At 37.2% G+C, this 20413-nt stretch overlaps 1 protein-coding gene across 6 annotated transcripts in view; it reads left to right on the top strand.

The window, feature by feature from the left end:
• Window positions 1–20413, top strand: part of Clasp1 (cytoplasmic linker associated protein 1) — a 273785-nt gene that overhangs the window by 189522 nt on the left and 63850 nt on the right. For 2 of the 6 annotated variants that reach the window (XM_070021887.1, XM_070021884.1), the window contains 4 exons: window positions 3715–3882; window positions 16667–16770; window positions 18635–18658; window positions 20011–20255. In XM_070021887.1, the coding sequence (XP_069877988.1) occupies window positions 3715–3882; window positions 16667–16770; window positions 18635–18658; window positions 20011–20255 (541 nt within the window). Of the gene's footprint in view, window positions 1–159; window positions 187–3714; window positions 3883–9099; window positions 9208–16666; window positions 16771–18634; window positions 18659–20010; window positions 20256–20413 lie in introns of all 6 variants that reach the window. The other 4 variants (XM_070021888.1, XM_070021886.1, XM_070021883.1 and 1 more) reach the window with 3 other exon arrangements.

The following is a 20413-nucleotide window of genomic DNA, read 5'->3' as shown; positions in this document are numbered from 1 at the left end:
ATATAGAAACTAGGAAGAACAAATCCTAGGAGAAATAGCTATTTTGCTAATGTGCTTTGAATAAGACATTTGTGTTGTGTTGCATGCTGACCTTGTGTATTGTGTTATTGTCTTTTAATCCACTTTTTGCCTGTCCTTTGGTCTGCTCTCATAATCAAGGATCCAGATCTGCTAATCCTGCTGGTGGTAAGCCATTTCTCTACTTGCTTTTTTTTTTTATGCATTCTTCCTTGCCCCATGTTCTTTGTACAGTATTAATTTTTCTTTGTTAGAAGCTTAATTAATCTTGTGAATTTTTTCTGTACAAGTACTAGAGTTTGAAATGGATTTCTTTTGGCCTTCTATCCACATTATTAGTTTATACTTCATAGTAAAGTGTATTGCTGAGGTTTACAATGACTTTCACTGCAGATTGTAGTAAAATCATTGCAAAATGTTAATTTTTATGAGAAGTCACCCAAATGATTCCTTTCAACAATGTCAGTATTCATATATAACCTTTTAGAAACATGTATTACAAAGTAATACATATTTAAGCATTATATAATGCATGTATATGCATGTATATATGTATATATGTATACGTACACACATATACATATACATACATACATGTACATACACACATCATGTATTACTTCTAGGTAAACATTGTTTCGAAGGTTTTTTTTTTCTCCCTCTGGCTCTTTCTACTCCAGTACACAATAAAGTGTACTTTACATTTTAGAATTTTATTAGCTTCTCTACTGATGATTTAGGTAAATAGACTGCCATTTTGGCTAAAAGTAGTATCATGCTTAAATTTTTGTTCTTTTCTTTGAGAATTTTGTCCTGTGAAAGTATTTCTAAAGATATCTCACACTTAGCTATTACTTAGCTACTAATTAAGTATTAGTATAAGTATTGTTACTTAGTTTTGTTGCATACTTTTCAGAAAATGGCCTTACGTGATTTCTACTTTTATATATTTCTTTGAGATTTGTTTTGAGGCATAGTACAGGTGTTTTTTTTTTAAAAAAAAAATAATATTCGTTTGTGGAAGGATGAAATGTTCTCTTGGGATGCACACATGTATATGGAGGAGCTGTGTGTTTGTGTGTGTGTGTGTGTGTGTGTGTGTGTGCGCGCAAGTGTGCAGTTATACATTGCTTAATGAAGAGTGTACATTCTGAATTCTGAAGTTTTTTTTTTTTATTTTGGTGCCAATCTTGGGGTTTGAACTCAGGGCCTGTGGCTGTCCCTGAGCTTTTTAGCTCAAGTATAGCATTCTACCATTTGAGCCACAGCTCCACTTGTGTGTGTGGGGGTGGGGGGGGAAGGGGTGGCGGTGGGTGGGTGTGGGTGTGGGTGTGGGGGGGTTGTTTAATTGGAGGTAAGAGTCTTGGGGACTTTCCTGCCTGGGTAGGTTGTAAACCATGATCCTGAGATCTCATCCTCCTGAATAACTAGGGTTATAGGCATGAGCCACTGGTGCCAGGCTGAAAAGTAATAGGTAATATTCCCTTGTGAGCATCCCTAAGTGCATATAGACAGACCACGATGGCTACATCACTAAGCTGCAGTGTATATGCAATCTGGCATTGATGCAACATAGTTAGATTGTTAGGAAATGCATGACGATTTATATGTACACAGGTTTCTCACCCATACTCAAAAGTTCAACTCTTTGTTACACTAATTTCTTGAGATTTATTAGACTTTCCATGAGATTTCTTAATTATTTTTATCTTTTTGTATGATTTTTATTTCAGAGCTATGGTTGAAGTATAGAAATTTGTAGTTATTCATGAGTAGTTATTGTTTCGATGCTGAATATCTTTTGTCTTTTAAAATGCTTTATTCTATTTCATTTTGAATTATATTGCTTGATCCTTGTAAACAACAGGCAGATTAGTTGTTTTTTATTCTTCTAAACTTGATACAAGAATCACACTTGTTACTATTATTGATATAGTTAAGCCTATTTTGTGATTCTTTTATTTATTTTTCAGTTTTTTGTTATTTTAAGGGTGATATACAGAGGGGCTGCAGTTACATAAGTAAGGTAAAAAGTACATTTATTTTTTGTTGTTGTAGGTGGGGTTTGAATTCAGGGCCTGGGCACTGTCTCTGAACTCTTTTTGCTCAAAGTTAGCACTCTACCACTTTGAGCCGTAGCTCCACTTCCAGTTTTCTGGTAGTTAAGTGTGGAGGTAAGAATCTCACAGACATGCCCAGGCTGTCTTTGAATCACGATCTTCAGATATCAGCCTCCTGAGAGCTAGTATTAACAGGTATGAGCCACCAGTGATTGGCTAAAGAGTACATTTCTTTTTGGACAATGTCACCCTTTCCCTCACTCAAAGAAGATATTTAGACAGATGTACAATATACCCTATTTTGTGATTCTTTTTACCTTTATTTCTTTTTCCCTATTTGTTAGACTAGTCTCATTTTCTTAGATCCATTTTCTCCAAGTAATGCTTCAGAAATTTTTGTTATACTTGTTTTTCTCTTGTGATGGTGCTGGGACTTGAATTCAAGACCTTGTGCTCTTGCTTGGCATTTTCACTCAAGGCTAGTGTTCTGATACTTAAGCTCCACTTTTGTCTTTTTACTGGTTAATTAAAGATAAGAGTCCCTAGTATTTGTCTGTCTAGCCTAGTTTTCAACTGGGCTATTCAGAACTCAGTCTCTTGAGTAGCTAAGATTATAAGTATGAGCCATCTGTGCCCAGCTGTATTTATGCTTCTGCTCTTTAAGTACTTACAGTTTTTAACCTATCAACTCCTACAGAATTAAAACAAAACAAAACCTTAAGTAATGGAGACTGTCAGTGGTAGAGTGTTTACCTAGTATATCTAAGTCACTGGGTTTGATCCATAGTACTGCCATAATTAAAACAAAATCAGACGTTGGTGGTTCATGCCTATAACCCTAGCTACTCAGGAGGCTAAGATCTCAGGATCACAGTTTGAAGCCAGCCCATACAGGTAAGTCCCTGAAACTCTTTTTTTTTTTTTTTTTTTCATTGCAGTCATGGGGCTTGAACTCTAGGCTTGGGCGCTGTCCCTGCACTCTTCAGCTCAAGGCAAATGCTCTACCACTTGAGCCACAGAGCCACTTCCGGTTTTTTAGTGGTTTATTGGAGATAAGAGTCTCATGGACTTTTGTGCCTGGGCTGGCTTTGAACCACGATCCTCAGATCTCAGCCTCCTGAGTAGCTAGAATTATAGGCCCGAGCCACCGGCGTCTGGATGTAACAGAGTTTTTCATATTGGCTCCTGAAACTCTTATCTCCAATTTACCACCAGAAAACTGGAAGTGTCACTGTGGCTTAAAGTGGTAGAGTGCTAGCCTTGAGCAAAAAAACTCAGAGACAACACCCAGGCCCTTACTTAGTTCAAGCCCCAGGATCGAAAAAACCAAAAGAAAAAAAAAAAGCCCACCACAGTGGTTACTTGTAGAGATTTGTTATGGAACAGGGAGGCTATTGTTGGTACTCAGTACTTTTGAATTAGAAATTGTGCAGCCATTTTTGTAGAGGTCTACAGTAACTCTTATAAACATGTTATTTTATGGGCCTACATTAAAAATTAATGCCACTATCCACTAAAAAGTTATTATTCTCTTAATATTTGATTCAAATAAATATATAGAAAAGCTGGCTTCTGAAATTGTAATTTATTACCTGATTTACACCCATCATTCACTTTTGTTTTGCATTATTTTTAGCTGGCAGCCGTTCGAGTTCCCCAGGGAAACTGCTGGGCAGTGGTTATGGTGGACTTGCTGGCAGTTCCTCAAGAGGTCCACCTGTGACACCTTCTTCAGAAAAACGAAGTAAAATTCCTAGGAGTCAGGGATGTAGCCGAGAAACAAGTCCAAACCGAATAGGATTAGGTAAGGATTCTCAAAGACTTTGGAATACCCTTTTCAGTTTGGTTATAATGATTACAATCTAAAGATGGTATCTGCTATAGGACTAGAGTTATGTTTTTTTTTTTATCTTAAATGTTACTTTGGCGGTGTTAAAAACACATTTTGATTTGTGCTTTATACAGATTATGGCATCTTGAAACACGGTACTTGGGGTTCAAATGAATGGACACAAATGTGTAAAAAATTGTCATGGTTTGAAGTGGAAGTGTGGCTCAAGTGGTATAGTACCAGACTTGAAGCAGAAAAGCCAAGTGAGAGTGTGAAGCCCTGAGTTCAATCCCTAATACTGACATAAACAAAAATAAATAATCACAAAACATCCACCTTGTTATTATAGGCTTTTATAGAATTAGGAAAATAAGGGGGAAATGATTTTCCCTCAGAGTTAGAACCAACATCACTTCTTATTTTTCTTTCACTTATTCACCCACAAGCAATTTGTAGGGTCTTTTAATTCTGATATCCAACTTAACTGGTGAAACTCATAGTCAAAGAATATGTGTAGTTACTTTTAAAATAATGTTTTTGAAACATGAAAGCAAAAAATTGATGATAACCTAGTTAAATTTATAGCTTTTCTTTTTATTGCATCTTTATCTGCTTCCTAAAGATATATTACTGTAAAGTCACAATACCATCTCCTTAATTCCTGTTGGCTTATCTTTCCTATTTATTCACTCATTCATTTATCTTCTCAGCAGTTTTTATACCTGAATATTTTCGGTGATGTATGTGAACCTCAGAATTAGAAGACAAATGAAATAGATTCAGCTTCTGACTTCTGAGTCCTTATGAGTGACTACAGAAAGGTGGGGAAAATAAAATTGCATGAAAAAAAGGTGACAGGGTTCACTGATGCCATGAAAAAGGAGGAACTTTAGACCTTTGTTCTCCAGTCCTGCCACAGTTCTTCCTGAGAGGCTTTCTACCATAGGTACTGTTTGAAATATAAGGTGGGATTAGCCAGATAGGGAATCAAGTAAAGGGGAAAAATGTGATGCTGTAGGGGAGAAAGAATCAGGCAGTTTATTTGACTACAGCCATGGCATGGGAATGGTAGATTGCAGTTCCTGAGCTAGTAGGATCTAGCTCAGGAAAACTCTTGAAGGCTCCCTTGAGCTATAAAAAGGCATGAGCAGATATTTAAGAAATTTGTCTTGAACTCATATTTCTTAACAAAGTGAAGTTGTTTGGTTTGGTTGATTCTCTGTGATGTCTGTTGACTTTGTATGACATTACATAGCATGGTCTCTGAGCTGACAAGTTATTTGTGTATGGATGAGGGTTTAACCAGAGAAGAGATCAAAGCTAGAATATGCAAATTTCTCATGTGATACTGCATCATATCTGAGTTTGGTGCTTATTGGATTTTAAATCTAGGTTTATATTTCAACTGTCCTTTCCCATAATTAATTACTGAAACTTATAAATATATCTTGACAAGCCATCCTAGTATTAGATTTTTCTTATACTCTTCTGCTTATGGCCTTTTCTTTTCCTATGTATTAAAGATGCCATTTTCACCTCCTTGTAATAAATTCAGTGATCTAAAATCTGCTATTTCTGTTTTGGATAGTTGAATAGGCAGCAATTTTCTAAGCTTTTTAAAGTCTAATGAAACATGAGTAAAAAAAAAAAAAAGAGGCAAAGCATGTTCTCTCTTCTGATGAGTTTTTAGTTGTTATTCTTTTGATCTAGATTATTTTCTTGAAACATTAAGAAGATTAATCTGTGATCACTTAGTATATACTGAATATATCTGTATGTGTCCAGTTTTAAATATGAATATTGAAAAAGGGAGTAATACCTTTTAAGTTAAACTTTGTTATTCCTAAACCAATTAATTCGTGATAATTTAATGATAACTGAAGTAGAATTAGAATTTACATTGATGATTAATCCGTTATCTACAGACAGTGTATTTTTTTCTTTGAAATGACATTTGTTAACTAAATTTTCATTTCTTCTATAAAAATGATGCTAAGTCTCTTTATTTGGCATATAAGAGTTCTTAAAACATTATGTGGACTTGGTGACCTGGCTTAAATTGAGGCCCTGAGTTCAATCTTGAATATTTCCAAAAGCAAAAAACAACAACAACAAAAAACAGACAAGAAACAATTTTGGGGGCTGGGAAGGTGGCTCAGTGGTAGAGTACTTGCCTTGCATGCATGAGGCTCTGGGTTCGATTCCTCAGCACCATATAAGCAGAAAAGAAAAAAGCTGGAACTGGTGCTATGGCTCAAGTGATAGAGCGCTAGCCTTGAGCTGAAGAGCTGAGGGATAGTGCCCAGGTCCAGAGTTCAGGCCCTGTGACCGACAAAAAAAAAATTGGGTGCTGATATCTTATGCCTGTAATCCTAGCTGTATAGGCTGATGGTCTAGAGGATTGGAGGTTCAAAGGCCAGCATACGCAGAAAAGGCCGTGAGACACCATCTCTAAAATAGTAAAAACTGGGCTACAGGTATGGCTTAAGTGGTAGAGTTCCAGCCAAATAAGCTGAGCAAATGCAGGGTTTTAAGTTCAAACCCTATATTGGCAAAAATCAAATAAACAAAAAAAAATGTAATTCTTGTTGGATAATCAAGAAACAAACAAAAAAATCACCATTGCTCTTTTTTGCTCTTGGCAGTTTATTTCCTCATAAGCCACCAGTCAAATGGGACAGTATATATAATTTCAATTTTGTGTGTTTAAACGACAGTAAGACTTTAGAAGTCCCTCACAAAAATAGTTTGCATTTTGGCATTTTGACTTTGGTTTCCTCTTCTCAACCATTTGATCTTTTTGCAATTTCAATTTTGTGAGTGTGTATTTAAAATATTTTTAAACTTTTTGTTTAAAATATTTTAAAAATATTTTTGGAAGAATTAAAAGTAAGTCATTGTTTCAATTGTGAGATGAACTGTGACATGACACTGTCTGTACTACAGAGGCCTTTTGTATCTTTAACATCTAATCATGGGCTGGGAAGGTGGCTCAGTGGTAGAGCGCTTGCCTTGCATGCATGAGGCCCTGGGTTCGATTCCTCAGCACTACATAAGCAAAAAGAAAAAAGTCAGAAGTGGCGCTGTGGCTCAAGTGGTAGAGCGCTAGCCTTGAGCTGAAGAGCTGAGGGACAGTGCCCAGGCCCAGAGTTCAGGCCCTACGAATGGACCCCCCCACCCCCCCCCCCAAAAATAACATCTAGTCATTTCCATTAATTCTTTTGGTATGAGTTATGGTTGAATCTGTTCTTAAAAGATGACAGTCAGGACTATGCTTAAATCATTGTGATAGTAGGTGAGTCTATAAAAAAATGAGCACTGGTCTAGTAGTTTTTTCAAGGCTTTCCAGTGTTTCTGATAATCATGACTAAAGAACAATGCTGCTTTTAGGAAGTTCAAGGGTGCTCATTGTCTCTTTCTATTCACACCTTCTCTCTCATTCCCACATAGGACATTCACTTGGGGGATTTCATAGGCATAAAATGGTTTGTTTGTAGTTCTCCTGGTAGCCTATAAAAAAGATTGATTTTGTATACTTACTTTGAAGTCACCGTGTAGTCTTGAAAGTAGAGTTATAGTTACTGTTATAGGTTGAATGAGTATTTTTCCTCTTCGTATTCAAAGTATTTAACACTTAAATGGTTGATGTCACTACCAGGTATTTTTTTCATGAGGTTTGGGAACACTTTGGGCAGATATTTGCAAAATTGTGGTCACTAAGTGTTTTTCCTATATGCAGCTACTCATCATACTTAAGGGAGCTGTGAATGAACTGTCTGGGTGGGATACTAGGAAGGTTTACCTTGTTAAGAAGTTTATGTATATATTATTTCAGATCATGTCTATTTTTTCCTACGAATGCTCTTTATTATCTTTGCAAAGGACACTTACCCAGGGAGAACATTTATTTTCCATCTGAACTTAAAGAAGCAGGGAGAGCCTACATGAAAATCTTAAGTAATCAAGCATTAACTATTCAGAAATACTTAAGCATGTACTTATATGAAAATGTCAGGAGTTTTTGACAATCTGTTTTGACAGTGTTATTCAGTAAGGAATTCAGAAGTGCTTATGTATATGCCTTGTCTGATTTATTGGTGGGATTCTTTCTCATTCCACATTTTTTATGGGGAGGATGGAACTCAGAGAAGCCAAGTATCTGGACCATGAGCTAACTGGGAACTGGTCAGGTCACTTTATGGATTAGATAAATAGCAATTCTCTGTCCATTCTAGGAAACTTCTCTATATTGATGGGGTCAGTAGACACTTTTCAGTTTTTTAAAGGATTTAATTTGGTGTCTATTACTTTTGTGTTTTTGTAGTAACAGCTTAGCATATTAGTCATTACTACTTTTATTGAAGACTCAGTGACTCAGTGTTTCCACTTTGGCAAAGTGAAAGTAAGTCCAGGAATTACTAGTGAAACCCTTTGAGGCCATTTGCTTAGTTTGCATTCCTGCCTGATCTTCCCCCTCCTGACTGTACTGAGTATTTGGATATCATATGCCCTGAGATTATCCATCTACTTGCTATAACTACAGTACGTAAGACAGGATCCATGAAGGAAATTGGAAAGGACTCCCCCAGGGAAAAACAAACAGGGATTAAAGTTAGGATAAGAAAATATAACACTCCCAACTCTGTATCTGTTTATTTGGATCATTGAATTTATGGGGAACATCTCCACATTGACTCAAATGGGCAGGCTGTCTCCATAGAGAAGACAGTACTGGGAAAACTGAGCTCTGCCCTCTTTTCTTTTGATTAGGTAAGTTTGTGGACCTCTAAGACAAGGTTTCCTTTTGCTAGCCCAAATTAACTGATATTTTTAGAAACCACATGCATATGAAAACACCTTTGTTCTTCTGTCCTCTTGGCAAATTTTCTAAAGCTTTAAAAACTGATTGATTTCTAAATGGCTTTCAGTCTTGTGTTTTGTATGTCCAGTTCTTTCTTTACACACAGTGTAAACCCTTGGCTGTCTGAGTCATTGAGTATAGTCAGGTTCCAGCCCCCTCCTACTGCTAATTAGTTAGTGAGACCCCAGCATGAATAGGTTGGTCCAGTCATCAGAACTCAGTGCAGACAATGTCATAATTACATTAACAACTGTGACTGACGTTTGTGAGTTTTTCTGCCTTCATTAAACTTGTTCACCTTCTCTGAAACCCTTCATGCTGCACGCTAGCACGGAGCAGCCGTATCCCTCGACCCAGCATGAGTCAGGGGTGCAGCCGCGATACCAGCCGTGAGAGCAGCCGAGATACAAGCCCTGCCCGGGGCTTCCCTCCACTTGGTGAGTACGTGTAGGTGCTGCCCCAGGAACTCCTGATGCTTGTTCGAGACACTGCTGGGTGGAATGCCTTGCTTTTTCTCCTCTGCTGTCCTGTGATCTTTTCTTCTCTTTCCCCTTCCTTAGTCACCTTTTGTCATCCTCCTCTGCATGCTTGAATTTTTCCAACTCCCAGTTCTCATATCTTAAAGGGAAATAAAACACCACTTCACTCTGCCAGTGTCACTTGTGGCCATCTGCCACAAGGGATGCCAATCTATATGGCAGTTTCTGATCTAAGGCCAACATGGCTCAGCCAGAGTTAATGGCTGCTTACAAATGAAGTCAATCCAGAGTTTATCCTTAGTCATCTATTGACTTTCCACAGTTGCTCTTTGATTTTACTAGAGATCAGTTCATATATATTTTAAAGAAGAAACAAATGTACAATCATGATACCATTTTTAAAAAAAACTAAATAAGTATCCTTTCATGTTTAATAGTCCTGTTTGTGCAATGGACATGTAATACACCTTTCTATCTAGTACAAATTACCGGTCCCCAAAGACATCTGGCAACACATACTTTTTATGAAAAAATATATTTTGTATTCTTCAATACTAATTTTTTAGTTCTTTGGTATAGTAAGTGCTGTTCAGATACATCTTTTTCTCTTGATAACCATAAGGAATAAAAATCATTTTATAACAACTAGATCTAGAGCTGCATTCATCACATGGAAGGATTATGAACTACAGTAGTCTGTAATTTTAACAATTTGACTATCAAAATGATCTTTGAATTCTGTATCACTTGCAGAGAGGATGTTAAAGCAGAAGCACAGGTCTTCCCTTTTGCCTTTGTCTGTCTCCTGCTAATGTTACACACTTGATTTGCTATCTTTTCCCCCAATGTCAGTAGTCAACATGTAAGTATAGGTTCAACATTGAAGTAGGCAGCGGATGCCAGAGCTCTGCTAGACAATTCCTTTGACTTAGTGATTCCTCCCCTTAGGGTGTGAGCTATTCTACCTGCCAGCATGAACCCTAAGTTACCAGCTTACCTAGTGCATGTCGGCTACTCCACAGCAACTTTAATAAATCAGGACATCAATGATTTTTTTCTGAATAAACTAGTAATTTTTCCTTTTAAAGTTATGTATATATCTGTATACCTGTATCTATATATTCTTGCTACTATTTGACCTTCCAAACAGCCTGTTAAATGAGTAAACAATCTGTTGGTTACTTTTGCCTCCTACGAGCAACTTGACATTTCTTTTTTATACTTGTAGTATTTTTTTTTTTAATTGTCTGTGGAAGCAGCGTTTGGGATTCTGGCGTGTGGTCTCTGGACGAGGCAAGGAATGCAGAGTTCTTGACATACTAATTAAACCCTGAGTTAACTGAGTGGTCACATCTTGTTTTTCTGCTCTTGGGTAGCTTGGTGACAACCCAGAATGTTGAAATGTATAATTACTGCTACCACCACAGAGGATGTGGATCCAGTGAATTCAAGTATCCCCTTATTCTGTAGTGAATGCCTTTGGGGCCAGATTTTTTATACCATTCCTTTTCCAAAAGTCTTTGAGTTAATCTGTACCAAAAACTTGTGTCCAGCAGCAGCAGCAGCAGCAGTGCTCATGGTTACCTGCTTCATTCAGAGCAATCATTTGGCATACAGCTTGTGGTCCTTGCACATGCTCTGGAACAGTCATTATCATCATCAGACTCTCAGGAAATTACTCCATAATCTCGGAGTCACAAGGTTAAGTGGTGTTTAGTCAGTCTTTAAATCCAGGTTTGACTTCAAGCTTGCCTCATTTGAAAGTTGTTCTGGCAATTCAGGATCTTTCATGTATTTCTCAAACACATATTAAGTGTTTTTTTGTGAGGCTTCTCAAGGATTATGCAAATAGAAAATACTCAAAAGATGTTTGGGGTTTTTTGTGTGTGTTCTTGTTTCTTGTTTTTTGTCAGTCATGGGTCTTGAACTCTGGGCCTGGACGCTGTCCCTGAGCTCTTTCAGCTCAAGGCTAGCACTCTACCACTTGAGCCACAGCACCACTTCCAGTTTTCTGGTGGTTAATAGGAGATAAGAATCTCATGGATCTCACCTCCTAAGTAGCTAGGATTACAGGCATGAGCCACTGGTGCCCGTCAAGATGTTTCTTAAGCATTGATTTCCAGGCTGGGGGTTAGGACCTGAGAATTCAAAGAAGTATCCCAAAAAGTTCTTGTCCTCAGGGGAGATTGCTACACATTCTCTGAAGAATCCTTCTTTTTCTCATTCACTTACTAGCCACTTCCCACCCCTTTTGAAAATTGTGAGTGTGATGAGAGTGTAACCAGTTACTCTTTGTACAGACATATATAGCCAGCCTTTATTTTTGAAGGGAGGGAAGGAAGGAGAAAGAAAAAAGAAAAGTAATGAAAGTAATTTTGTTTCTTCTGTCTCTAGAGGATTGGTTCCAGTATACCTTGCAGATACCAAAATAGTGTAATGTTTGCATACAACTTAGGCACATTTTCCAGTGTACTTGAATTTATCTCTAGATTACTTATAACATCTAATACAATATAGATAATCTATAAATGTTACACTGTGTTGTTTTGGAAAGAACAAGAGAAAAGTTCTCTGCATGTTCAGATGCATTTCTCCCCCAGTCTATAATCAATTAAATCCACTGAAGCAGAAACTGCAGATAGAAGACCAAATACGTATATTGTTTTAAAATTTGTATGATTGTTTTAAAGTATTTTAATTATGTGAATATATATTAATATGTGGTAGTAATATGATGGTTTTATATTATGACAGTCATATACTTAAGTAAAATTATGGGCTCTAGAACCTTGCTATAAATCAGACTTTGACATAAGTGGATCCACTTGTTTACTTGTGAATAGGACGGAGTACTTATTATGAGACAGATATACTCTAGAATATTCTGTTGAAGCAGAACCAAAAGAACACTTTATAAGGAACCTATAGACCAGGTATTGCTTAGAAACTATTTCAGCTTAAACTGACAAGATGTAATTCTGGATGTGTTAGTACAATAAATGTATAGTTTGCTCCAGTGAGATAACAGAATACCATACCAGCCTCCTTACTTGGGAAAAATGGTAAGTATGTTAGAGATGATTGATTTATTTTTGTTTTTGTGTGTCTTGAGAAATGAGATTTTGGAAGCAGATAAAAATTTCTTATTGACCAGGTAACTTTTGTTATTCAATACTGTGTGTTCATCAGGTGTTTGTTTTATCAAGTGATGTGAGCTTTAAAAATAAGCTGATGTTTTGATGTTTTATGAGTAAATTATGTGGAGGTTAATATGTACAAATTAGTAGTTGGATGAAAGATCACACTCCTCAGGTGACTTTGTTAAACCTAAGGATTTTCCAAGGACTAGCCTGTGACATCTCCATGCTGCAACATTTGGAAGCATAAATCCTTTGTGGTTTTCCTGAGATAATGAAAACCTGCATATTGTATGGAAATAGAACTAGTACATTAGTTTTCTTGATTTCATCAGTATTTCTAAAATTTATTCCCTTTCTTTATGAAGGTGGAGGTTAGCCTTGATTTCCTTAGGTTAATGAATTCATCCATGTATATAAATATTGGCTCGTAAATTAATGTCCTCGTGTCTAAGTGTAAGTTGGAGTTTACTCTTAACTTTTATGGCCACCACCAGTACCAAATGCTGTTCCTATCACTGCTGACTCTGCCTGGCATGGGTTTAAGTGCTCTTTCTGTGTGATCTCTTTTAACCCTCTCAGTAACAAGTGAGAGGTAGGTACCATTATTAGCACCATTTTACCCAGGCAGAAATGCAGGTACAGAGAGGTTTATGAGTATATTGCCCAAGGCCCTTAGTTAGTTGTGAGCAAACTAAGCCTTCCCACCAGTTTTGTTTCCATAGCAACAGTTCACCAAGTCTGTTAATAATTAGGATACTGATGCAACAGAATATGCAACAGAATAACCAATATGTTAACTGGGAAAATGAACTCCAGTTGTTGAGCCTTCTTCCTGTGCTTTCATTCAGTTTCTGTTGAGATAACATTACGAACCTCTCTGCTTTTGTTTTTGGTGCATGGTGACATATGCATCACATACTGGTGACACATCTTGTGAGCTGAATGAATAATCCATCTTCCTGCTGACTCCTCTGGGGTTTAGACGGTGCTCTGACTCCTGATGTTCTTCATGTGGCATATTTCCATAATGGCTGATAGAGGCTTCATGGTGTGAATCTAAACTTGGAGTCTGGGTGGATCAATGCATCCTTAGTATGAAGCACTACAGAGTGCCTCTGTTGTGCCTGTGTGTCTAAGAGCTGTGTGAGGCCAGAGGCTCCTGTTGAACGTGGGGGTCGGCACTGCTGTCCATTCATATCCAGCACCATTTCTGCCATGAGAAGCACCGCCTTCCTTGTTGGTAGCAACCCTGCATTTCGTTTGGTACTTGTGTGTTAATCCTGTGGGTGTTGCCGTTCCTTTTACCTGCAGCCTCTCGACGTCATTCCAGGTCCACTAGTGCTCTCTCCACTGCTGAATCTGTTGGGCAGTCAGGTGAACAAGTGCTAACTGCATGATTCACTTCTTCATCCATTCTCCTCCACCCATGTCAGCATTTATTTCCATTTGTGTCGGCTAGCGCTTGGCATGTGTACAGTTCATGTTTGTTCTCCCCAGTGTGCTTTTGTTGTTTTTTTTTCTTTAAGTTGTTGAATGTTTATAGTTCTGTTAATAGGCATAGATGCTTTATCACATGTTTGACAACATCATTTCTCCAGTGCTTGTATGTCTGTCAAAATGAAAACCAGGGAAAATATTTCTTCCCCTCTTTCCACTGTCCCCCGGGAGCAGCCACCAAAATAAGTGTCACACAACCTCCTGATGGGAAAATGGGGGTATGGATAACATCCCCCAGAGTCAGTCGTCTCTGAAATCTTCACTCCCGTCATGCTTTGAAATGTTAGTTATTAGTGTCAGGTTCTTCTTATTTTTAGGTACAGTTAGTTACTTACATTTCAGATTATAGTATGTGTAACTTCCTATGTCTGAAAATAAATGTATCATCCTAAAAGTTTTATGGAAAACAAGATCAAGATTCAGATAATCAAGTCAGGTCAAAAGGTTAAGACCCCAAACCTTCTGAGTCAGCCACAAAAGTCCACTGACTAGCCACAGAGGCAAAAACATTTATTGGCATATTTAAATGCTACATGTAATGCCATCATTTCTGTATGCTATTGTCCCTGAGGACTAGTTTTCTCAATACAATCAAGTGAGGCATGCTTTTTTAATTCACAGACTTGATGGTGACATGCAGTCAGTTATTATTTTTTTTAAATGAAGCCAATCATTACTGTATGTGCTCTCATTAAATGCATTGCCCTGAAGATCAGTGGCTAGAACGAGGGCACATCTTTCTGTATATATCTCTTAGAAACCTGAGATTCATAGTAGTAACAGAACAATGAGAATGTAGAGTAGATTTTGGTTAGGTGAAAACCAAAAGTTTATTATTTTGCTTAGATCCAGACAAATGATCTCTCTTTAAGATTGTCTGTGTTATACATTAGCTGATTATGGTGTATTGCAAAGTGGTATATATCTAGAAGGCACAAAACAAGTTGCATTGTTCTTAAAAGTTTTAATTGGTATCTGGAAAAAAAACAGTTTTATCCCTGGAACAAGAATTGCTGGCATGAGATCTACTTTTCTTTTCTTTTTTCTTTTTAGACTTTTATTTACATTTATGCTGGATACCTTATAAATGGCTTATAACTGAATTATTTTCATTCTGTTATTCATGAATCCCCTGCTATCTACCCTTTTTTAATGGAAAAAAAGATGAACAAGATAATCTATAAACCTGTGTAATAAATCTCAAATTTATATTTGCTTCATATTTTAACTAATAAAGTATTTGTAGATAAATACATAAGTATAATTGTTTTGTGGTCCTGTTTAATTCATAAAGCACATTAAATCACCTTTGTAATGTGATGTATCAAGATGACATTTAGAATGAGCAGAAATGCATTAAAAAAGGGGATAGTCTAACATACAGTTCTTGTTTCTGTATAAAAACTTGTGACCCTTGAACTATTGATTAGCAGTGTTTAAATTATTTCTCCTTTGTTTGATGGTGGAAAAATATGATGCTTTGGAATTGATATTTTTAAAAAGCTAAGTAAGGGGTTAGAAGCATGCTTGGCTCAGTTGGTAGAGTACTAGCCAATGAACGAAAGCATTCAAGTCCCAGCCTTGACCCCTAAAAAAATGTAACACTTCACTTTTAAAGTTTACTGATTTTCTAAGTGATATCTTATTACCTATCCAAAGTTTAAATAGACCATTTTATAGAACAGTTTCAATAAAATGGATACTAGCTTCCCTCTTATTCTAAATGTTTCATTAATAGAATGTGGCCAATACAGGTTTTCCTTGTGTAAATAGTATCTTATTTGTTAACACCAGGAAAACATTTTTATGTTAAAACTTTCCTTCCAAAGGTTATTACACATTCAAGCACTGATTAACCAACTTTTTCTCTATCGATCATAAATACTCCGGTGAACTCTTACTTGTGCTAACTTCCTACCTCTAGAATTTTAATCTCTAGCACTTCTTAAGGAAGGCTAGTCAGCTGTCTTAAAATGATACTTTCAAAAGGGAGTTTTCATTTACCATGTTCACTAACAATCTTAAGTCATTGTTAGAACTGCTAAAATTTGGCCTAAATCCTTTAGATTCTTTTTATTCTGTCCATCTGTATAAAGACAAAGGTCCTCCAAGGGACTCAGGTAAAATTTATACTGATAATCTCTGGATGATTAACTTTCTGCAGAACAAGTACTAAATTTTTTGTGGTGATTTTTAAAGAATTTTAGTACACTGATTTTTCAATTTTTCTCCAGTGACATAGGCATCGGGATGAACAAGTACCCCCAAGTAACTGAGGTTAACCAAAAAACTGTTAAAACAATTGTATCAGTAAAATAGCATCAGAGATCAACTTAACATTATTTGTTTCTAATTTTTTTTTGTTTCACATTGCATTAGAACTCATTTATCAAACCCTGAAACTAGTTTATTATTGAAAAAACATCAAGGCCACCTCCCTGCCTCTAGAGGGAAAACAAATAGATTAAAAGATTCAACTCAAAGCTCATCTCTCATCTCTATTTTGTAATAAATTCCCCTCTCTTGTGTCCCAAAACTTTTCAATAATAGTATGTTCTAGGCCAGGTTCCCACTAAAAGAATGCTTTGTGACTCCATAGAATTAAATGTGAGCACCTTAACTTCTACGATGGGCAAGCAAGTGCAGTACAGTTAAAAATGGCTAGAGATTTTTCCGTGCCTCTCTCTACTTTGGTGGGAAGAGGCAGGAACCCTTGCAAAGAATTGAGGGGAAAAAATGTGAATCAAAGTGACACTTGCTTTTCTTTTCTTTTCCAATAGACCGGTTTGGGCTGGGTCAGCCAGGAAGAATACCTGGATCTGTGAATGCCATGCGGGTTTTGAGCACAAGTACAGATCTGGAAGCTGCTGTTGCTGATGCTTTGGTAAGAGTCACCATTTGTGCCGAATCTCTTTGAATGATTCATCCATGTTTTTCTCTGTCTTAGCAGGACTTTGCTCCCAAGTCAGTTGGCTAGATCATCTTTGACACTCCATAAAATGGTGTAAATATTGAACAAGTTTGTTTTACTGTTCTGTTCTCAGCGTTTGACCTGTGCACACACACACAAGGAAAATTGGCCTTCTAGAAAATATTAGTGTCAAGTATTCTGATCTATGCTCTTCAGTATCCAGATGTCACTGGACTTCTTAGATGTCATTGGCTTTTTCTTCTTTTTCTTTTTCACAATGGTTCCCTGCCCCTCCTTGGCCCCTGCATTTCCTGTTTTCCATCCTGTTGCTCCTCTTGCTGTACAGACTTTGATGGCATAGCTTAAACACATGACTATAAAAGTAGGTTATAGAGCTTGAGGTTTGAAAATCTTACATCTGTCCCATTATCTCACTTGTGGGTGGGTCCATATTATTTGATTATTTTTCATGTTTTTATTTACTTATTTGTTTTTAAAATTGAAGTCAATCAATATTTAAAATATTTCCTAAATTTTAACCTTTATTCATCTGAGGATGGTGAAGCATTGGTAGAATGTGGTTTTGTATCATAATGTAATAGCTAATGTCTAAAGGGATCAGAGCACCATTAAATGGTAGCTCTAGCAAAACTTCCTTGGTAGGACTAAATTGCAGCCAAATTGCTCTGTAAAGGCTCCTCAGCTGATGGTAATAGCATCTTGCCTATTCACATGCTCAGCATTTGAAATAGATGTTCTTCAGAAATGTCTCAGCTTTACCTTTATTTTTTTAAGATTTATTCTTATGTGAGGAAAAAACACACAATGCCTGCTTTTAAGCCCTGAAAATTTAAGTCCAGCCATGTTCCATCAAGACTTTACAGTCTATAGCCACAGTGATCCCAGCTCTCATCTCTTCCTGTCTTTTCTCCTCATTTGTTTTTGCTCAGTCAGATTTCTTTGACAAGTGTCTGCTGCTCTCAGAATGCTATCCCAGTAGGCAAACTGCCTGGACAGCTCTATTCATCAGCCTTAGATGTAGGAGGACTGTTTTTTGGCAGGTACTAGAGTGCAGAGCAATTACTTAACCATGGCTTTAACTTCAGAGTCAAGAGCTGGAACTGAATTCTGTGACACCCTTCTCCTTCCCAATGCAGCACTCTGAATCTATCTTTGATTTATTCAGAGATTCTAGGAAGGAGGTCAGAGGGTCTAGAAACAATGGAATTTGGAAGCATCAGCTAAATAGGATCTCCAGTTAAGGCAGATAACTTTGTTAGCTTTTTAAAGCCTTGCATAAGGGACTGTTTACAAAGTTCTAGGAGGCAGAATAGAGCTGGAGAGTTTGAGCTTTGTCTTACTTGACTGGAGCTTTTCTCTGAATCCCCAGCTCCCTTTATGTTGGTGCTGCCCTTGTTACTTTTTTGTCTACCCTGTTTGGTCTCTCCAAGTGACCTGCCTCTGAAGAGGTAAATGCAGGAATGGTACAGAATTCTTTCCTACAGGAGGGAATCTCAGGGCAGACAGACATTTCATAGGGATAGGTATTATTAACAGCAACTTAGCAATGGTCCTCCTGGGTATGGGAAGAGTTCCAGCAAGAATTATAGCAAATGTCAAAGGGTTTGGGGAGTTGCATAGGAGGACTATAAGAAATGCCATTTTGAAAGCAGTCTGTATTATTATCTGCTCAATATTAAACGCTTGCTGACCTGTGTTTTTGGTTTGCTAAGAGATGTTTTGCTGTACACTTTTGTTGCCAGAACAATCCCCACATATGCTTCTGACATAATTCTCTATGCTTTTTCCCCATCCTTCAATATTTTCCTGCCTACAGCTGTTAGGAGACACCAGGAGCAAGGTACCAGTGCTTTTAACTTTTGTTTTCAACTTTATTTTTTTCTGTTGAGAGTATTATTTCTTTTAGAAGTTAGTGAAATCAGTAAAAATATAGTAGAATTTAGAAATTCTGGTCTGAATTATGATATTGTTGAACCTGTGATGTCTTTCCTAGTGATGGAATCTGTCACCGTGCACATATGTTTTATTGGTAGTATTCACTGGAATGTCAAACTTTACTCTTCTCCCATTAGTGTCTCATTTTTTAAAATTCAGTTCTGTGCCTATTATTATGTTGTCATTAATTCATAGATGGATTTGCCTACTTTACATATGAATGGGATAGTCATATAATTTGTCAACCAAACAAAAATAGAGTGTAAAAGAGGGTGCTGTAAATTATACTGGGACAGTAGGCAGAACAATCCTGAGCAAGTTGGCATTCTTAGTAACTACCTTTACTAGACAATTGCATTTGTGTGGTTTGAACCATCTAGTTTTGCTTTTAGGAAAATCTGTGTATTACTGATTTCACAAAGCTATTACTATGTCATGTAGTTTTGTATTCAGGGTAAGAGATGAATAATCAGGGGTGAGGATTATACAGTCTACTTTAGAAGACGCCTATTGAGTATAAAAGTAAATAAAGTCCTTAATAAAAGTAGCTCATACTATTTAAGAATTCTTGAGAGTCAGGCATGCTGGTATGTGCCTATAATCCCAGCATTCAGGAGACTAAGGCAGGAAGATTGTGAATTTGAGATCAGTCTGGATTACATAGTAAGAACTTTGTCTCAAAAAACAAAGCAAAAAGAAACCTTTTAACATAGGATTATTTCTGCCAGTGACATTTCAATTTCAGAATTGCTTGAAAAAATAATACTCACCCATAGATTCAAGGTAGACTTTGCTGGACTGCAGTGGGGCTTGGAGTACATATACCCTGCAGTGTGTGAGCAGTTGAATTCTTCTACATTGAATCACCCTTAACCCTAAAACAGGCTGTAGGCTAGTGTTCTCTTTCTTCAGAAGGAAGAAACTGAGTTAGAAAGGTTTGAAAACTTTGTGAATTCACATAGCAAGTCAGCAGTGACAGCAGAATTAGAAATCAAATCCATGTTACTGAAAAGCCCCTGCACACTGGATTCCTGTGAGAGGTCACACTTCCGTCTGCCAAGGAATGCCATCCTTGGCACTTGTCTTGTCCACTAGAAAACTTTTCTGTTTTTATTTCCCCAACCTGTAAGCACAAAATATGTGTTTTGTATCTCTTTTTACACTTAATTCTTCATTGTTTCTGTTTGATATGACTCATGACCATTTTACCTTTCCATTTCCTCCTCATTCTCCTCCATTCTTCCTTGGATCTCTCAGAAGAAGCCTGTGAGGAGGAGATATGAGCCATATGGAATGTATTCTGATGACGACGCCAATAGCGACGCCTCAAGTGTTTGCTCTGAGCGTTCGTACGGCTCAAGGAATGGTGGCATTCCCCATTATCTGCGACAGACTGAAGATGTAGCAGAAGTTCTCAACCACTGTGCTAGTTCAAACTGGTCAGAAAGGAAAGAAGGGCTTCTTGGCCTGCAGAACTTACTCAAGAGCCAAAGAACACTGAGGTAAGGATAGAAGGTCAAGATTGAGAGCCACTTTTCTGTGTCCTAATTTATTTGTTAAGGCTTTAAAGAGATTCACAGTCATTTTATGGAGTCCTTGCACACTTCTTGTAGTGAAGGCCAGCATCGAAGGTGCTAATGACTTAAGAAACAGTCTTTTC

Source organism: Dipodomys merriami, unplaced genomic scaffold (genome assembly GCF_024711535.1).
Source record: "Dipodomys merriami isolate MVZ:Mamm:240054 unplaced genomic scaffold, mDipMer1.0.p SCAF_146, whole genome shotgun sequence".
Classification (NCBI taxonomy): Eukaryota; Metazoa; Chordata; class Mammalia; order Rodentia; family Heteromyidae; genus Dipodomys; species Dipodomys merriami.
Note: the sequence above shows the minus strand (reverse complement) of the source record. Positions and strands in the feature narration are given on the sequence as shown.